Genomic DNA, 14,291 nt, shown 5'->3' with positions numbered 1-14,291 from the left:
CTGTTCATCTCATGCCGTCCTCGTAGCACCAGTGTACAGTGAAGCAGCAGAGGCATGGACGTGATGAAGGTAGCGCAGCAGGACAGTGGCAGAGATGGAACCCAAGCCCATACCCTTAATCACTGTGTGATGGAGCCTGGCATAAGCACTTAGAGCCTGGAGAATGTGTTCATGGACAGACCCGTGAACTCCACAGCCCCCAGCTACAACATCACTGATGAGGCCCACAGCGAGCCTGAAAAGTGGGAGGCAAGAGAGGTATTCATTCTGACCAGAAGGACAGAGGGCTTCGAGAAAGATGAGATTTTTTAGAGCCTGGAGAATGTGTTCATGGACAGACCCGTGAACTCCACAGCCCCCAGCTACAACATCACTGATGAGGCCCACAGCGAGCCTGAAAAGTGGGAGGCAAGAGAGGTATTCATTCTGACCAGAAGGACAGAGGGCTTCGAGAAAGAGATGAGATTTGAGCAGAACCCAGGCAGGAGGACTTGGGCTGTGTCTACGGAAGACAGAGGAGACAGAAGGGCACACAGAGGCAGGAGAGACCAGTTATACTGTTTCCATTTTCAGAAGAGAACTCCGTGCATTTTTCAGCTGAAAATTACTTTTTCCTCCAGAAGTTTCTTGTAAAGATCTAAATTAAAATGTTTTAATCAGATTTAAATTTTCTAATCATATGTTTTTGTATGTGTATGTATATACTGTATTTGTATATATGTTATTTTTCACCTTGTCATGAAGAACACTGTTAATATACCAAGATTCTTAAAAATGTCTAACCCTTTTCTCTAGTAATCCTACTTGTTTAGAATCTATTTTGAGGAGCTGGAGATTTAGCTCAGCAGTTCAGTGGCCTGCCTTGCAAGTGCAAGGACCCAAGTTCAATCCCCAGTACAAAAAAAAAAAAAGAATCTATTTTGATCAAACTGAAATGAAGACATTGATCTATATAAAGCAAAATTTTATTGAAATTCACATATGACAAAACTCACCTTAAAAGTGTACAATGCAGTGGCTTTCATCATGTTTACAAAGTTGCATAGCCATCATCATTATCTAATTCTAGAATATTTTTATCGAATGGGAAAGAAATCCCACAACCATTAGCAGTTACCCCTCATTCTCCCTGCTCCTCAGCTTCTGGTAATGACTTATCAATCTATTCTCTCTGAATTTACCTATTCTGGACATTTTCTATAAATGGGCTCCTACAACATGTGTCCTTTTGCAACTAACTTTTTAAACTTATTATAATGTTTAAAATATATTTTACTTATAGTACTTGTAATGGTGAAAAACTAGAAACAAATTATCTTGTTTGATGACTCATTATATACAGTATTTCCATATAATGAAATACTACACAATCATTAAGAAAATGTTTATGAAAAATATTCACTAGCATGATCTAGTACAGTGAACCATGAAAACCTCCATGAGCAACTATTTGAAACTATAAGTACATTAGGAAATATCCTAAAATCTACAAATATACAAAATATCTCTAACAATTTTCTTTCATTACTGAGGTTGTGAGTTATGTTCTCCATATATTTCCCCATGTATTAAGTAGGGAAAAATTGTTCAGATTCCCCCCCCAACTCCATCTTGTGCTTGTCTCTCCCTCAGACCAAGTCCGGAACAGCTACTACATTGGGGCTGATGGCTCCCTGAGGCTGCTGTTGGCCAATGGCATGGAGGTGGCACTGCAGACCGAGCCCCACCTGTTGGCTGGCACGGTCAACCCCACTGTGGGCAAGAGGAATGTTACACTGCCCATAGACAACGGCCTCAACCTGGTGGAGTGGCGGCAGCGCAAGGAGCAGTCTCGCGGCCAGGTCACCGTCTTTGGGCGCCGGCTGAGAGTGAGCAAGGATTTAAGGGGTTTACGGGTGGTTTCCTGTGAAGGGAGAATGAGGGGAATCTGGAGAGCCAAGTTCTGTTCTTGAAACTCCCTGGGACCACAATCTCCTCATCTGAAGAAGGGCAAACTAAAGCAGGGAGCCATGTGGAATAAGAGGCTTGTATAGATCTTTCCAATTTTGACTTGTGGAGAGATCGTTGGCATGGGCATTAGATCTGGGGTGAATTTCTAGCAGATACTACTCCCTGAGTGAATTTGCATGAGTCAGTCATCTTAGAGCTTCAAATTCATTCTCCATAAAACGGGGAAGATGAGAACAAAATTTTACAAGCTGCTACAGTAAAGACTAGAAGTAGCATAAGGTGTCTTATACAGATTCTGGCACATAACAAGCGGTCACTAATAGCTACTCTTGTTGTCCTTGCTTTATTGTTGTTGTTACTATTGCTAATATGTCCCAAAATTCATTTTAGCTTTTTGGAAACTAAGGTACACTCTCTATGCTTTCCAGATAGAGTTACCCCTCCTACATAATCAAAGCAGCCTCTCCGTACCCATGCCCGTCATTGCCCGGGGCAGGCCTAGTGGTCTGGCACCCCAGAGCACTTTCTAAGAGGAGGACGCCCTGAAAGAAGCTTCCTCTGACTACCTCCCATGTGTCTATGGACTGTGGCCTCAGCCCAAGGCCTCAGTACCCAGCAGCTTTTCCTTCAAGCTCCAGAAAGGAAGGGACAGGCAGAGTGAGCTAGTCCTGGCTTTCTGCCCAGCACCTTGTAGCCCATGGGTGCCTAGTAGACGTTTGCTAAACTGAAGTGAACCACAGAGCTGAGCTAGGTGCTCCCTGTACTCTGAAAACCACAGAAGCATCCCATAACAACACAGCTCGGGTATTCTACATTCCCTGCCCTTTACTGGAGAAAGTTCTTATAAACTCCTGTTTTACACGTAGGGAAACTAGGGTACAGATGATTTTCCAAAGTCATATAACTAGGTGAAGTAAAGGCTAGGACTAACAGGCCCACAAGCAGTACAGAAATGTTAGGTGACTTGCCCAATTGCAAAAACTAGAACCCAGAAAGTCAGGCCTCCTTTGTTCCCTCAAGAGCTAAGAACTCAGCCAGGAATGCCGTAACTCCCTAATGTAGGAAGCAACTTCCCACTAGTTCCCTGAGGAAGGCCTAGCTGTCTTTGTTCTCTGTGGCCTGCCACTATCTGTGGCCTCCCTGAGACTTGATGTGAATCCTCAAAGACCTCTTCCTGCACATCTGAAGCAGTGTGCTAAGTGGGAGGTTTGACCTGGGTTGGAGTCCTGCTGGCCACGTGTGTAGCCTCGAGCAACTTCTCTGGTTCCTCTGTAGAACAGGATAATATATTCAAAACACCTAGCCCAGTGCTGCAGGTCCCAGGTGCTCAATAAAGGGCAGCAGTTAGTACTATTAGGATTTTCTCTCTGCTGTGTGAACTGGACCAAAAGTTTCCCAGGCTTTAATTGGTCCCTCTCCCAGACTGAGATTGATGATGCTCTAGTCGGGTGGCCACATCTCTGCTTCCTCCAAAAATAAATGGCCACCCACAGTGGCTGCATGTGGAATTAGAATGTTAGCCGGGTATGCCTCCCCATAATGGAGCTCATTTTTTATACGACTGGGAACTTTTTTAATAAAGAAAGATGTAAAATAATCTCATTGCTGCCACTACAGAGCACAGGAAGCATTAGGTGGTTCCCCAGTGAGCTGCTTGATTCAATTTTATTAATTTTGCCACAGAGGTGCGGCTCGCTTTCACTAAGGTCCTCTGGGGGGTGAGGGGGCTAGCTGTCAGTGGCATCACCTGGAGGGAGCCGTAGGATGACTTTCCAAAGGTGCTTGAAAAAGACCCCCACCACTATTAATAGTACAGCCCATCTCTTCCTCTGCCTACTCTGCAAAGAACACAGCTTCAACCTCCAACGCCTCTGATTTTTCACACTGCCACACTGTTTTGGCTTCTGCAGTTGTGTTTGATTACCCCAGGGAAAGCAACCTTATTATAACCAGGCCATTCACAGCTAAAGTCGTCTCAGCATTGTCACTATAAATCCTTATTTTCAAGGCCTTGGAGTTTGTGTGGGGAGACAGGGGACACGCAAATTTGTCCTTCAAGCCTGACCAAGATCACTTGCTGTCATTTAATGGAGATGATTGTAACCATTTATCCAGGACCTTCTATATGCCTTGCACTCTTATTTAAATTCTGCCATTCCCAACTCTGTGGTTATACAGAGGAAGGAACTAAGACTCACAGAAGGGAAGACACCTGCTCTAGGTCAAACAGAAAAGCTGTACACAAAGCTAAGGATATATTCTGGCCTTAATTCCTAGACCTACTTCCCTTGCCTTTATTTATTTATTTTTTTAACTTCACAGAGCCCCAGAGAGCCTTTCATTACCTCAGGATACACATGCCATTTCGCATCATGTGACCTAATTATCTGCTTTTCGCTTAGCTCTTTCTACTTGTCAGACTTAACCAGTGACTAGTGGAAAAGACAGAAAATGTACCCAAGTGCCACAGAAGGCCAGAGAACCATTAGAGGGAGCCGGCACTTTAGCATCAGAGCACCTGGCATTGTTTTGGGGCAGCTGGTGCCTAAGGGCCAGATGCAAATACAGAAACAGGTCCACAAAGTATATTTCTTTATTAAAATATGAAATCTCTGACTTACTGTTACCTCTATGGGAGCCTCTGTTTCAGTCTCTGAACAGAAACTGAATTATGTGCTGCCCCCAGCAGTGTGAGTGGAGACTGCATTAGGGGTTTCTGATCCTGAAGGCAGGAACAAAGGGGTCCAGAGCTATGACGGGTCCCTAGCTGGCCCAGAGCCACATAGAAACCACCACAGGCTGGAATACCCTCTGCCTCCCAGGGCCTCCGGGAAGAGGGAAGAGGAAGAGATCTCTTCAGGGCTAACTGAGGTGAAGCAAAGGCAAGAGAGCCCCCAAGAAGGCTAGGGCTTGCTCAGAGAACCAGTGAGTGTCTGCTGGCGAGCTGCAAGGGTCAGAATCAAGTCCAGAGTATTTTTCACCATCATAAGACCAGTAGCAAATGCTGTCACTTCCCTGAGCTTTGGTCTCCTTGGAGTTAAACACAGCACCGTATCTGGCACCGAATGTATGGCTCAGGGATTTACTTGTTTGCCCCACTTGACTGCTATGTTTTTATAAAGGAGCCAGGAGGGATGTGCCTGTAGTCATAGTCCTCATTTGAAAATTGTATTTTTAAAAAATCATATGTTTTCTCATTGGTCACACCTACTATCTGCATTGCCTTCATCCCACAGCAGCCCCATGCAATTGGCATTACTATTTCCAATTAATGGATGGGGGAATGTCACAGAACTGACAAGTGACGGAGCCAGTGTGCTGACACCCATGTGCTGATGCCCCTAACCTGTGCTTGCCTTCTCTACTCAGGGGAATCTCAGCACAGCTACACACTGGTCTTCAAAGCAAAGATCTCAACATCCAGCTTAATTCTCTCAGGTTAACTCTCTCTGTCCCCTCTGTCTTTCTACCCCTGTCCCAGGTTCACAATCGAAACCTCCTGTCTCTGGACTTTGACCGTGTAACACGCACAGAGAAGATCTATGATGACCACCGCAAGTTCACCCTCCGGATCCTCTATGACCAGGCAGGGAGGCCCAGCCTCTGGTCACCCAGTAGTAGGCTGAATGGCGTCAATGTAACATACTCCCCTGGGGGCCACATTGCTGGCATCCAGAGGGGCATCATGTCTGAGAGAATGGAGTATGACCAGGCAGGTCGCATCACATCCAGGATCTTTGCTGATGGGAAGACGTGGACCTACACATACTTAGAGAAGGCAAGTGTCTCCCTCCGTGACTATACTTGCCACATAAAATGTCAGCCATTGTGCCTCCAGCCATGCCAGGGCTAGGTTGCTGACTTCCATGGGATAAATCTGACCCATGTGGTCTTCAAATGAAGATACTCATTTTGCAAAAAGAAATGTTCAGGAAAATCTGCCACAAAGGGTGAGGGGTGTCCCAGGAGGCATCTAGATGGATCGTGGTGACAGTATGACAGGTAGGGGACCTAGATCAGGAAAACAGGAAAGTCTTGACTGATAGGGGAGAGCTAAGAGCAGCCCCACCACTTCCTGGACTCACAGAACAGGATAGGTTCTGCTCCCAAGTCCAGCCTACATGGTGCAATCCCATCACAGAGAATTAAGCAGAAACCTGGGGCCAGGATTAGGCAAGTAATGCCTACTCCTGAGCTTCTGGTGTTGGGCCTGGCCTTGATAATCTCTTCTGCTTCCAAACTCACTTCATCCCAGGGACTAGGAATCAGAGGTAATACCAAATCAAAAGTTGGTCCAAAATAGGATAAAATGGTGGCTTTGATGTCTAGATAGATATGTGTAGGCTTGTTATCTACTTACTCTTCCTGAGGAAAAGTCTGAAATTTATGCCCCAGTTCTCATACTCAGATTCCCACTTTATTTCCTACTCCTGGTCACCTTTCCAGGGCCCAGGCTCTGCTTACTCTGTGATAAGCATCCCTTGATTGTGACTGTAAGTGAGTCTGAGGTAGGGCAGAGAGAGAAAGTGGGGGGGATGAGAGAGAGAAGGGAGAGAGAGGAGAGAGGAGAGAGCATGCTTTGAGGTCATCTAACATTCTGAAAATCCAAGGCCAGGGAAAGAACTACCCCAGTGCCATACAATAAATTTGTTTTTAGAAACCAGGTTGTCTTTTCCCATCACAGCATACCCTCTCCTGGGATTACTTTAGGGAACTATTTGCTTAGGTAGAAAGATTGGCTTGAGAAGTCTGGAGTGAGGAAACCAGTAGGGAGGCTGCTGTACATATTCAGGCCCACGCTTCCCAGACTTCCACACACCCCATCACACTCAGAAGAGAGCAGGCTTATCCCACAGAAATACAGGGCTGCTCACCAAAGGGAAGCAGATGGCCTGTGCCAGGGCCAAGGGCTAAAAGGAAACCCTATCACCATACATCCATGACCTTTCTGCAGGATCACATGGGCTGGGAAGCTGTTGGTGGGGCATAACTTAGGAGAACCACCACTGTCCTTGAACTCCCACTTCCTTAAGTCTTTGATGCTCAGGCCTGCCTTCCCCACGCTCCTCTCATCTGTTGGTTTTCCTCTCCCTCCAGTCCATGGTGCTGCTACTCCACAGCCAGAGGCAGTACATCTTCGAGTTTGATAAGAACGACCACCTCTCCTCTGTGACAATGCCCAATGTGGCCCGGCAGACGCTGGAAACCATCCGCTCCGTGGGCTACTACAGGAACATCTACCAGCCCCCCGAGGGCAATGCCTCAGTCATACAGGATTTCACCGAGGATGGCCACCTGCTCCACACCTTCTACTTGGGCACCGGACGCAGGGTGATTTATAAGTACGGCAAGCTGTCAAAGCTGGCTGAGATGCTGTATGACACCACCAAGGTGAGCTTCACCTATGATGAGACAGCAGGCATGCTGAAGACGGTCAACCTGCAGAATGAAGGCTTCACTTGTACCATCCGCTACCGTCAGATAGGGCCCCTGATCGACCGGCAGATCTTCCGCTTCACCGAGGAAGGCATGGTCAATGCCCGTTTTGATTACAATTATGACAACAGTTTCCGAGTGACCAGCATGCAGGCTGTGATCAATGAGACCCCACTACCTATTGATCTCTATCGCTATGACGATGTGTCAGGCAAGACCGAGCAGTTTGGGAAATTTGGTGTCATCTACTATGACATTAACCAGATCATTACCACAGCGGTCATGACCCACACCAAGCACTTTGACGCATATGGCAGGATGAAGGAAGTGCAGTATGAGATTTTCCGCTCACTCATGTACTGGATGACTGTCCAGTATGACAACATGGGTCGGGTAGTGAAGAAGGAGCTGAAAGTGGGACCCTATGCCAACACCACCCGCTACTCCTATGAGTACGATGCTGACGGCCAGCTACAGATGGTCTCCATCAATGACAAGCCACTGTGGCGCTACAGCTATGACCTCAATGGGAACCTGCACCTGCTGAGCCCTGGGAACAGTGCACGGCTCACCCCACTCCGGTATGACATCCGTGACCGCATCACTAGGCTAGGTGATGTGCAATACAAAATGGATGAAGATGGCTTCCTAAGGCAGCGGGGTGCGGATGTCTTCGAGTATAACTCAGCTGGCCTGCTCATCAAGGCGTATAATCGGGCCGGTGGCTGGAGTGTCAGGTACCGCTACGATGGCCTGGGGCGGCGGGTGTCCAGCAGGAGCAGCCACAGCCACCACTTACAGTTTTTCTATGCAGATCTGACCAACCCAACTAAGGTCACCCACCTCTACAATCACTCCAGCTCTGAGATCACATCTCTCTACTACGACCTGCAAGGCCACCTCTTTGCCATGGAGCTTAGCAGTGGCGATGAGTTTTACATAGCTTGTGACAACATTGGAACCCCTCTTGCTGTCTTCAGTGGGACGGGCTTGATGATCAAGCAGATCCTGTACACGGCTTATGGGGAGATCTACATGGACACCAACCCCAACTTCCAGATCATCATTGGCTACCACGGCGGCCTGTATGACCCACTCACCAAGCTTATTCACATGGGCCGGCGGGATTATGATGTGCTGGCTGGACGGTGGACTAGCCCAGATCACGAGCTGTGGAAGCACCTTAGTAGCAACAACATCATGCCTTTCAATCTCTACATGTTTAAAAACAACAACCCTATCAGCAACTCCCAGGACATCAAGTGCTTCATGACAGGTAAGGGCCAGGCCTCACTCAGAAGGCAGGACCCTGTCCATTGCTCCGGTCACCTAATAAGACTTCATCTTCTTTGAGAAAGCTGGTGTGGGATGACAGAGAGCATCGTTTGTTTTCTAAAGTATATTTAAGGAAACTAGTTCCGAGAGTTCTCTGGAAATAATGGTTCTGGCATAAATTTGAGAGGGCCAGCCACCACCATTTTTATATTATCATAATGCATGTCAGTTTGTAAAAGGTTCTAAGGAGGCCAGTAGTAAAGAGAACTGTTAAATATATTTATCCACTATTTCTCAAATCTATCTGACCATGAAAGCTCTTTTTCACCATAAAATCCTAATATCTCACTGGATGGATCCCTTGGAATGCACTTTGGGAGTGTTTGACATAGAAATCAAGCTCAGGCTAGCTCTGAGTCCCCAATAAGTTGGGTTAAGGTGAAGCTAAAAGAAAAAAAATGGCTCTCAATTTCTGATGTGGGATGGAAAATTCAGACCCTGGAAGCAGGCAGCTGAGTGAAGGATCCATCATTTCTATGCTATTATCTGGTACAAAAATTACTTAGCCACTTTGAATTCCAGTTTCCTGCTCTGTAAGTTAAGGTTAGAATACCTACCCTGCCTTTAATTAGGTAAATATACATAAAGCAACCATTTTTAAAAATAAAAACTAAAATAGAGGCATGCTAGTATAGTAGTGGAGATAAAGTAGAAAATTAAGAAAAAGTCCAAAGATAGCAGAAAAGAAGAGGAAAAAAAAATAGCAGATGAAGCAAATAGAAAACCAATACCTACCTGGTTGAAAGTGTGAAATAAGATACATTTCAGCACAGTGCCCAGTTCATGTTGATTCACTTTCCTTTGCCCTCTGATCATAAAAGTGATCCCTGTCTTGTGCTGCTGTAAAACCAACCTATATATAAAGTATCCCCTCAGTCCTTGTAGATAGAGCCATCTCCAGCAGTCACAGTTCTCCCAGGAACCATTGCCAGGTTAGTCACAGAGGACCTCCAGAGTGAGAGTAGCTGTGTTGTCTGGATGAAGCCAGGTGTTTTATATAAGACAACTCGTAGTGGGCATAAAGTGGGCAAATCTCAGCTTGCAAACCTGGTAGTCTCCAGGACTTTTTTCCTGTAGCACAGTTTTCTAGCTCTCTCTTTTATGGAAGTGTCCTTCCTTCCACAAGTGCCACCTGTGTGCAGCCATTGTTTTAGGCACCAGAAATAAATATCCCACCACCACCCACCACTCCCAGCCCAGGAATCCACACTGTGAGAGGGGAGACAGGTGCCTGCTGTCCAGTGTGACATGATGTGGGTTTGCAGAGGTGGCTTCTGAGGCACAGAGGAAGAGCAGCTGCTCTCCCCAGGGAATCCTGGAAAGGCTTCCAGAGCAGCTGACCTGATGTCGAACACCAGTTTCTGAGCAGGTGTTCATCAGGTAATGAGAACAAGGGCATTCCAAGGAGTAGGGACCGCATATACAAAGAACTTAGGGCATCACAGATGGCTCACGTGAGTGCCCTTTATGGACATGGCTTCCTGGCCTCTGGATTTAGTGGCGTCATCTGGACCTTGTTTCTGCTGACAGCAATAAAAGCACTGCTTTTTCAGGGAAGATTTCCAAGTTACTGTGTTGACAGCAGGAGTCCCAGTCGTGGAGAAAAGGAGAGAACAAGGTGGTACACAGGTGTGATGAAAACATACTTATGGCCTAGAGATCAACACAAATATCCTGACAGTGTTCCCAGCATTCACCATGCTCAACTTGGCTGCTAGCACTAGAGAAACTTAACAGATTGAGATGACATATCCATTACATCTGTCTGCATTAAGCACACCCCCTGCCTCGCCTCACAGTTTCTTGTGAGACATCTTGGCGGGTTACCATAGCCAGGAAAAAAATGGTGCAATAAGAAATGTACTTTTCCATAAAAAAAAAAGTTGCAGTTTGCCAGAATATTGTCACTCCACCCCTTTTTCTTTGTACAGCACCGTATGTACATGAGATCTTTCTAGAATAGCAATAACATGACCAACTGTGCCAGGAACTTGCAAATAAGTTCTCTTTTAAACTTGGTGACCACCCTGTGAGATCACCATCACTGTCTCCATAGCACACATGAGACACCTGAGGCACCAAACAATGAAGGTTCTGCCCAGAGTCACACAGACCAGTGCTGTCTGGCTCCAGAACACTTTCCAGGACAACCATGCTGGTCTCCAAACCCCATTTTTAACAAAGCATCCCATACACAAAGGCGTTTTCATTTTGGGTTTCATTTTCCAGTCAGATAATCCCAGCAAGTTTCATATTATTTATATGTTACTCTATGCCAGACCTATGCTAATGATCCAGAGGAGTCAGGCTTGGAGGCTGCCTTCAGGGAGCACACACGCCCATGGCTGCTTTTCTCAAACATCTTTCATGTTCCAGTAGAACACTAAGACAAAAAGATTCCAAGGCAACTTTAAGTATGATGTGCTCATATTTTCTAGTCTAACCTATTCCATTTCAATAGAAATGCTTGCCATGACTCACAAAATTGATTTCACTGCATAGTGGGTACTGTCCCACAGTTCAAAGAACTGTGGCATATGGAAGTGAGACTTCACATTAGCAGTCAAGCTTTTAGCCAACTGGGAAAGACTGGCAATCACTAATAAGAAACCAAGATACTACTAACTCTCATTCAACTTTACCTTTTATCTTCCATTTTGGCTACATAGATCCTTATACCCAGCAACAACAACAACAACAAAAACAAAAACTCTTCTTTTTCCCAAAAATGTCTTTAAGAGTCCCAAGATATATTTAGACACTCACTTGGGTTGGGGAAACAGAATACATCAGTTGACTGAGCCTGGATCCATAACTGAGTCAGCATCCCTAAAACTACATGAAAACCCCAGAAAAGAAAGAGAAGTCAGAATGGGATGCTGGGAAGGCCACCAAAAGTGTCTACCACAGATACATGGTAGACACTTAATCTTCTTGTGCTGTGAGGTGGGAAATACCAACACCACTTACAGAGGCAGAAAGTGAGGTCAGAGAGGTAAAATTACTGTCCCCACTAAGAAGAGGCAAGACTGGCATTAGGATTCTGCTGTATCTCCAAACCCTTTGTTTTTGGATCAGAATACACTTAACAAAGCTGGGATTATTATTGCTTGCATCTTATTCTAGGATAGCACTAATGTCTAGGATGCATGGGTAAAACAAAGCTTTTTAAGGAGAGGGAAATGTCTACCACTGATGTAAGAAAACTATGGCTCCCAACTCTTCAGAAAAGCACTGTAAGAACACCAATGAATAAATACATCTTCAGCATTTTTCCAAAACACACAATAAGAAAGTTTCCCACCTTCCATCACTTCTAATTAAGGTCCAGCCCTCCTTTCAGACCCCTGCTTTTCTGGGAATTTACAGTATTCCACATAGAATCTTTCTTTGCAACTACAAATTCAGATGCAAGTTCTCAGCCTCAAGCAAAATGGCTTTGTAAGCCATTTTCCCTGTTCTGTTTGTTTTAATTTCCCAGAGAACCATCTGCCAAGAGTCATAGAATCAAAGTCTCTTAGAAATTCAATGAGGAAAGAGGCTCTGGAGAAAAGTTTGCCTAAGCCTCTCCTCAAGTGAAAAATTGGAGGTCTTGAGATTTGGAGGCATGGGTTGGGGGCAATGGAGAGCCAGGAACTGTGCTGAACACTTTAATTGTAATAAATCTAGTAATCTATGTACAAACTTGGAATACCTCCTGCTATATGATAACTGCCCTTAAAGGATAACACTATTGGTGTTCTTCTTCATGACTTGGTTAAAACCATGTCTTTCATTACTTTGCAAAGAAATAAAATCTCAAAGAAGTTAAGTTACCCAAGTTGACACAGTTTGTAAGCTGGGGAACCAAAATTTGGACCTGGTTTGTCTGACCTCAGATACAACGTCCTCTTTCTTGTTATGATCCTGCCTAGTAAGGCTGAACTTGGATTTTTAAATTTTTTTAGTTGCATATTTTCTGTGTCCTTTCTTCCCACCACTCCACCTCTGGTCCTCTAGGTTTTACATCCAGCAGAGGGGCCTGGGGACAACTGGAAACAAATGCAAGGCAAACTTGAGGTCCTTGAATAGAAGAGAAAGGCGGGCCATAGCTGCTGACTCCAAAGGTCACTTGCAGCCCTGGGATCAGCAAGTGCTGGGGGAAGGCAGTTCTCAACAGGACCTTGGGACTCGGTAGCTCTCCTTTGAAAAGAAACCAAAAGTAGTGGCACCACCCTTGCCTCGCAAGCACAAGGTCCTGAGTTCGATCCCCAGTACCAAAAAAGAAAAAAGAAAAACAAAAGAAGTAAAAATGGGGCCTGGCCCTGAGGCTCTGTTTCCCTTGAACTCTGGTTGCTGAGTCTCTGACCATCAACTGCTTTGGTGTCTTTAGCTGCCCCTTCCCAAAGAAGGCTGAGCCATCTTAGGACATAGGTTGTTGGCCTCTCTCTTATAGGACCCAGTTTCCTGCTTTTTTTTTTTAATAAAAAGAATTTATTGAGAGCAAAATAGCTTCTGTCTGAGATAGACAAAAGGGGGACCAGAAAGTGGGTTGCCACTCACCCAACTTCTCAAAGGTGTTTTGTGGGACAAAGCCATGAGGTGAGGTGGGTTCAAGGTAGGACAAAACTATAGTCAGCTAGTAAGATTATAAGTACAGTTGCTTAAGTAATAATTGATCCAATGAGAAATCACAAAGTGGATAAAACTATGAACAATAAGATTATGACAAGTATAGTTGCTTAGGTAATACTGATTAAATGGGGATCCAGTGGGGAAACAAGTCACATAGCAAGTGTACAAGGAATGAGCAAGGATCTTTGGTGGTAAGGTGTGGGTCAGGGATCTTTCTTGGAAGATCTTTGTCCCCCACCCAGGTTACTGATACCTACTTGCACTGCTATTCATCCTTAGAGGAAGCACATGGGTGTAGTGGTTTCTCTTGTACAATGCTGGCTTTCAGTGAATGTGTCTTGATTGTCCTCCTCATATATCCTCAAAGCACATAGCTTTGAGTCTCCAACCAGTAATCTCAGTGGAAGACCTCCAAAATGATATAGGGGAAATAGATGTGACTCGTAAACCTGCTAGATATCTGCAAATTCATGTTCTCTAAAATCAAAGAATAAATTCTAGGAACAACAGAGGTTAAGAGTAGGAAGGATTTATTGAGAGCAAGATAGCTTCTGTCTAAGAGACACAAAAGGGGTACCGGAAAGTGGGTTGCCCGAGTTTCCTCCTCCTTGCCGATCCAAGATCTGTCCTGTCTAGTTCTTTCTCAAGTTTTCTGAGCTCCTCTCTGGTAACCTGAACACTCCCTGCAGCCCCCTACTCTGTCCCAGCTTGGCAGAAGCACCACATCTCCATTGAGACCTGACAAGCTCTACATAGCTTTTGATGTCTGGCTTCAGTGCTGTCTTCTACATGTAGGCTTTATCCAGCTGGAAGATTTCTGCCCTTCTAGGATCTTTTTCCATGTTTAGAAGTTATCTGCACCATTCTTATCCCCCCACAGGTTCCTGAGGGGAGGAATCTGTGACACAGTTACCTACTGACACATAAAAGTTACTCTGCCCCGGGGGCCAAGTACC

At 45.3% G+C, this 14,291-nt stretch overlaps 1 protein-coding gene across 1 annotated transcript in view; it reads left to right on the top strand.

The window, feature by feature from the left end:
* Tenm4 (teneurin transmembrane protein 4) overlaps positions 1-14,291 on the top strand; it is a 724,757-nt gene that overhangs the window by 703,040 nt on the left and 7,426 nt on the right. The window contains exons 29-31 of the mRNA XM_033763938.1: positions 1,633-1,868; positions 5,432-5,728; positions 7,048-8,662. Of these exons, the coding sequence (XP_033619829.1) occupies positions 1,633-1,868; positions 5,432-5,728; positions 7,048-8,662 (2,148 nt within the window). The remainder of the gene's footprint in view (positions 1-1,632; positions 1,869-5,431; positions 5,729-7,047; positions 8,663-14,291) is intronic.

The sequence above is a fragment of the Fukomys damarensis genome, unplaced genomic scaffold (assembly GCF_012274545.1).
Source record: "Fukomys damarensis isolate Sample0158 unplaced genomic scaffold, DMR_v1.0_HiC HiC_scaffold_16, whole genome shotgun sequence".
NCBI lineage: Eukaryota > Metazoa > Chordata > Mammalia > Rodentia > Bathyergidae > Fukomys > Fukomys damarensis.
The sequence above is the reverse complement of the archived record's forward strand: the minus strand, read 5'-3'. Positions and strand labels throughout refer to the sequence as shown.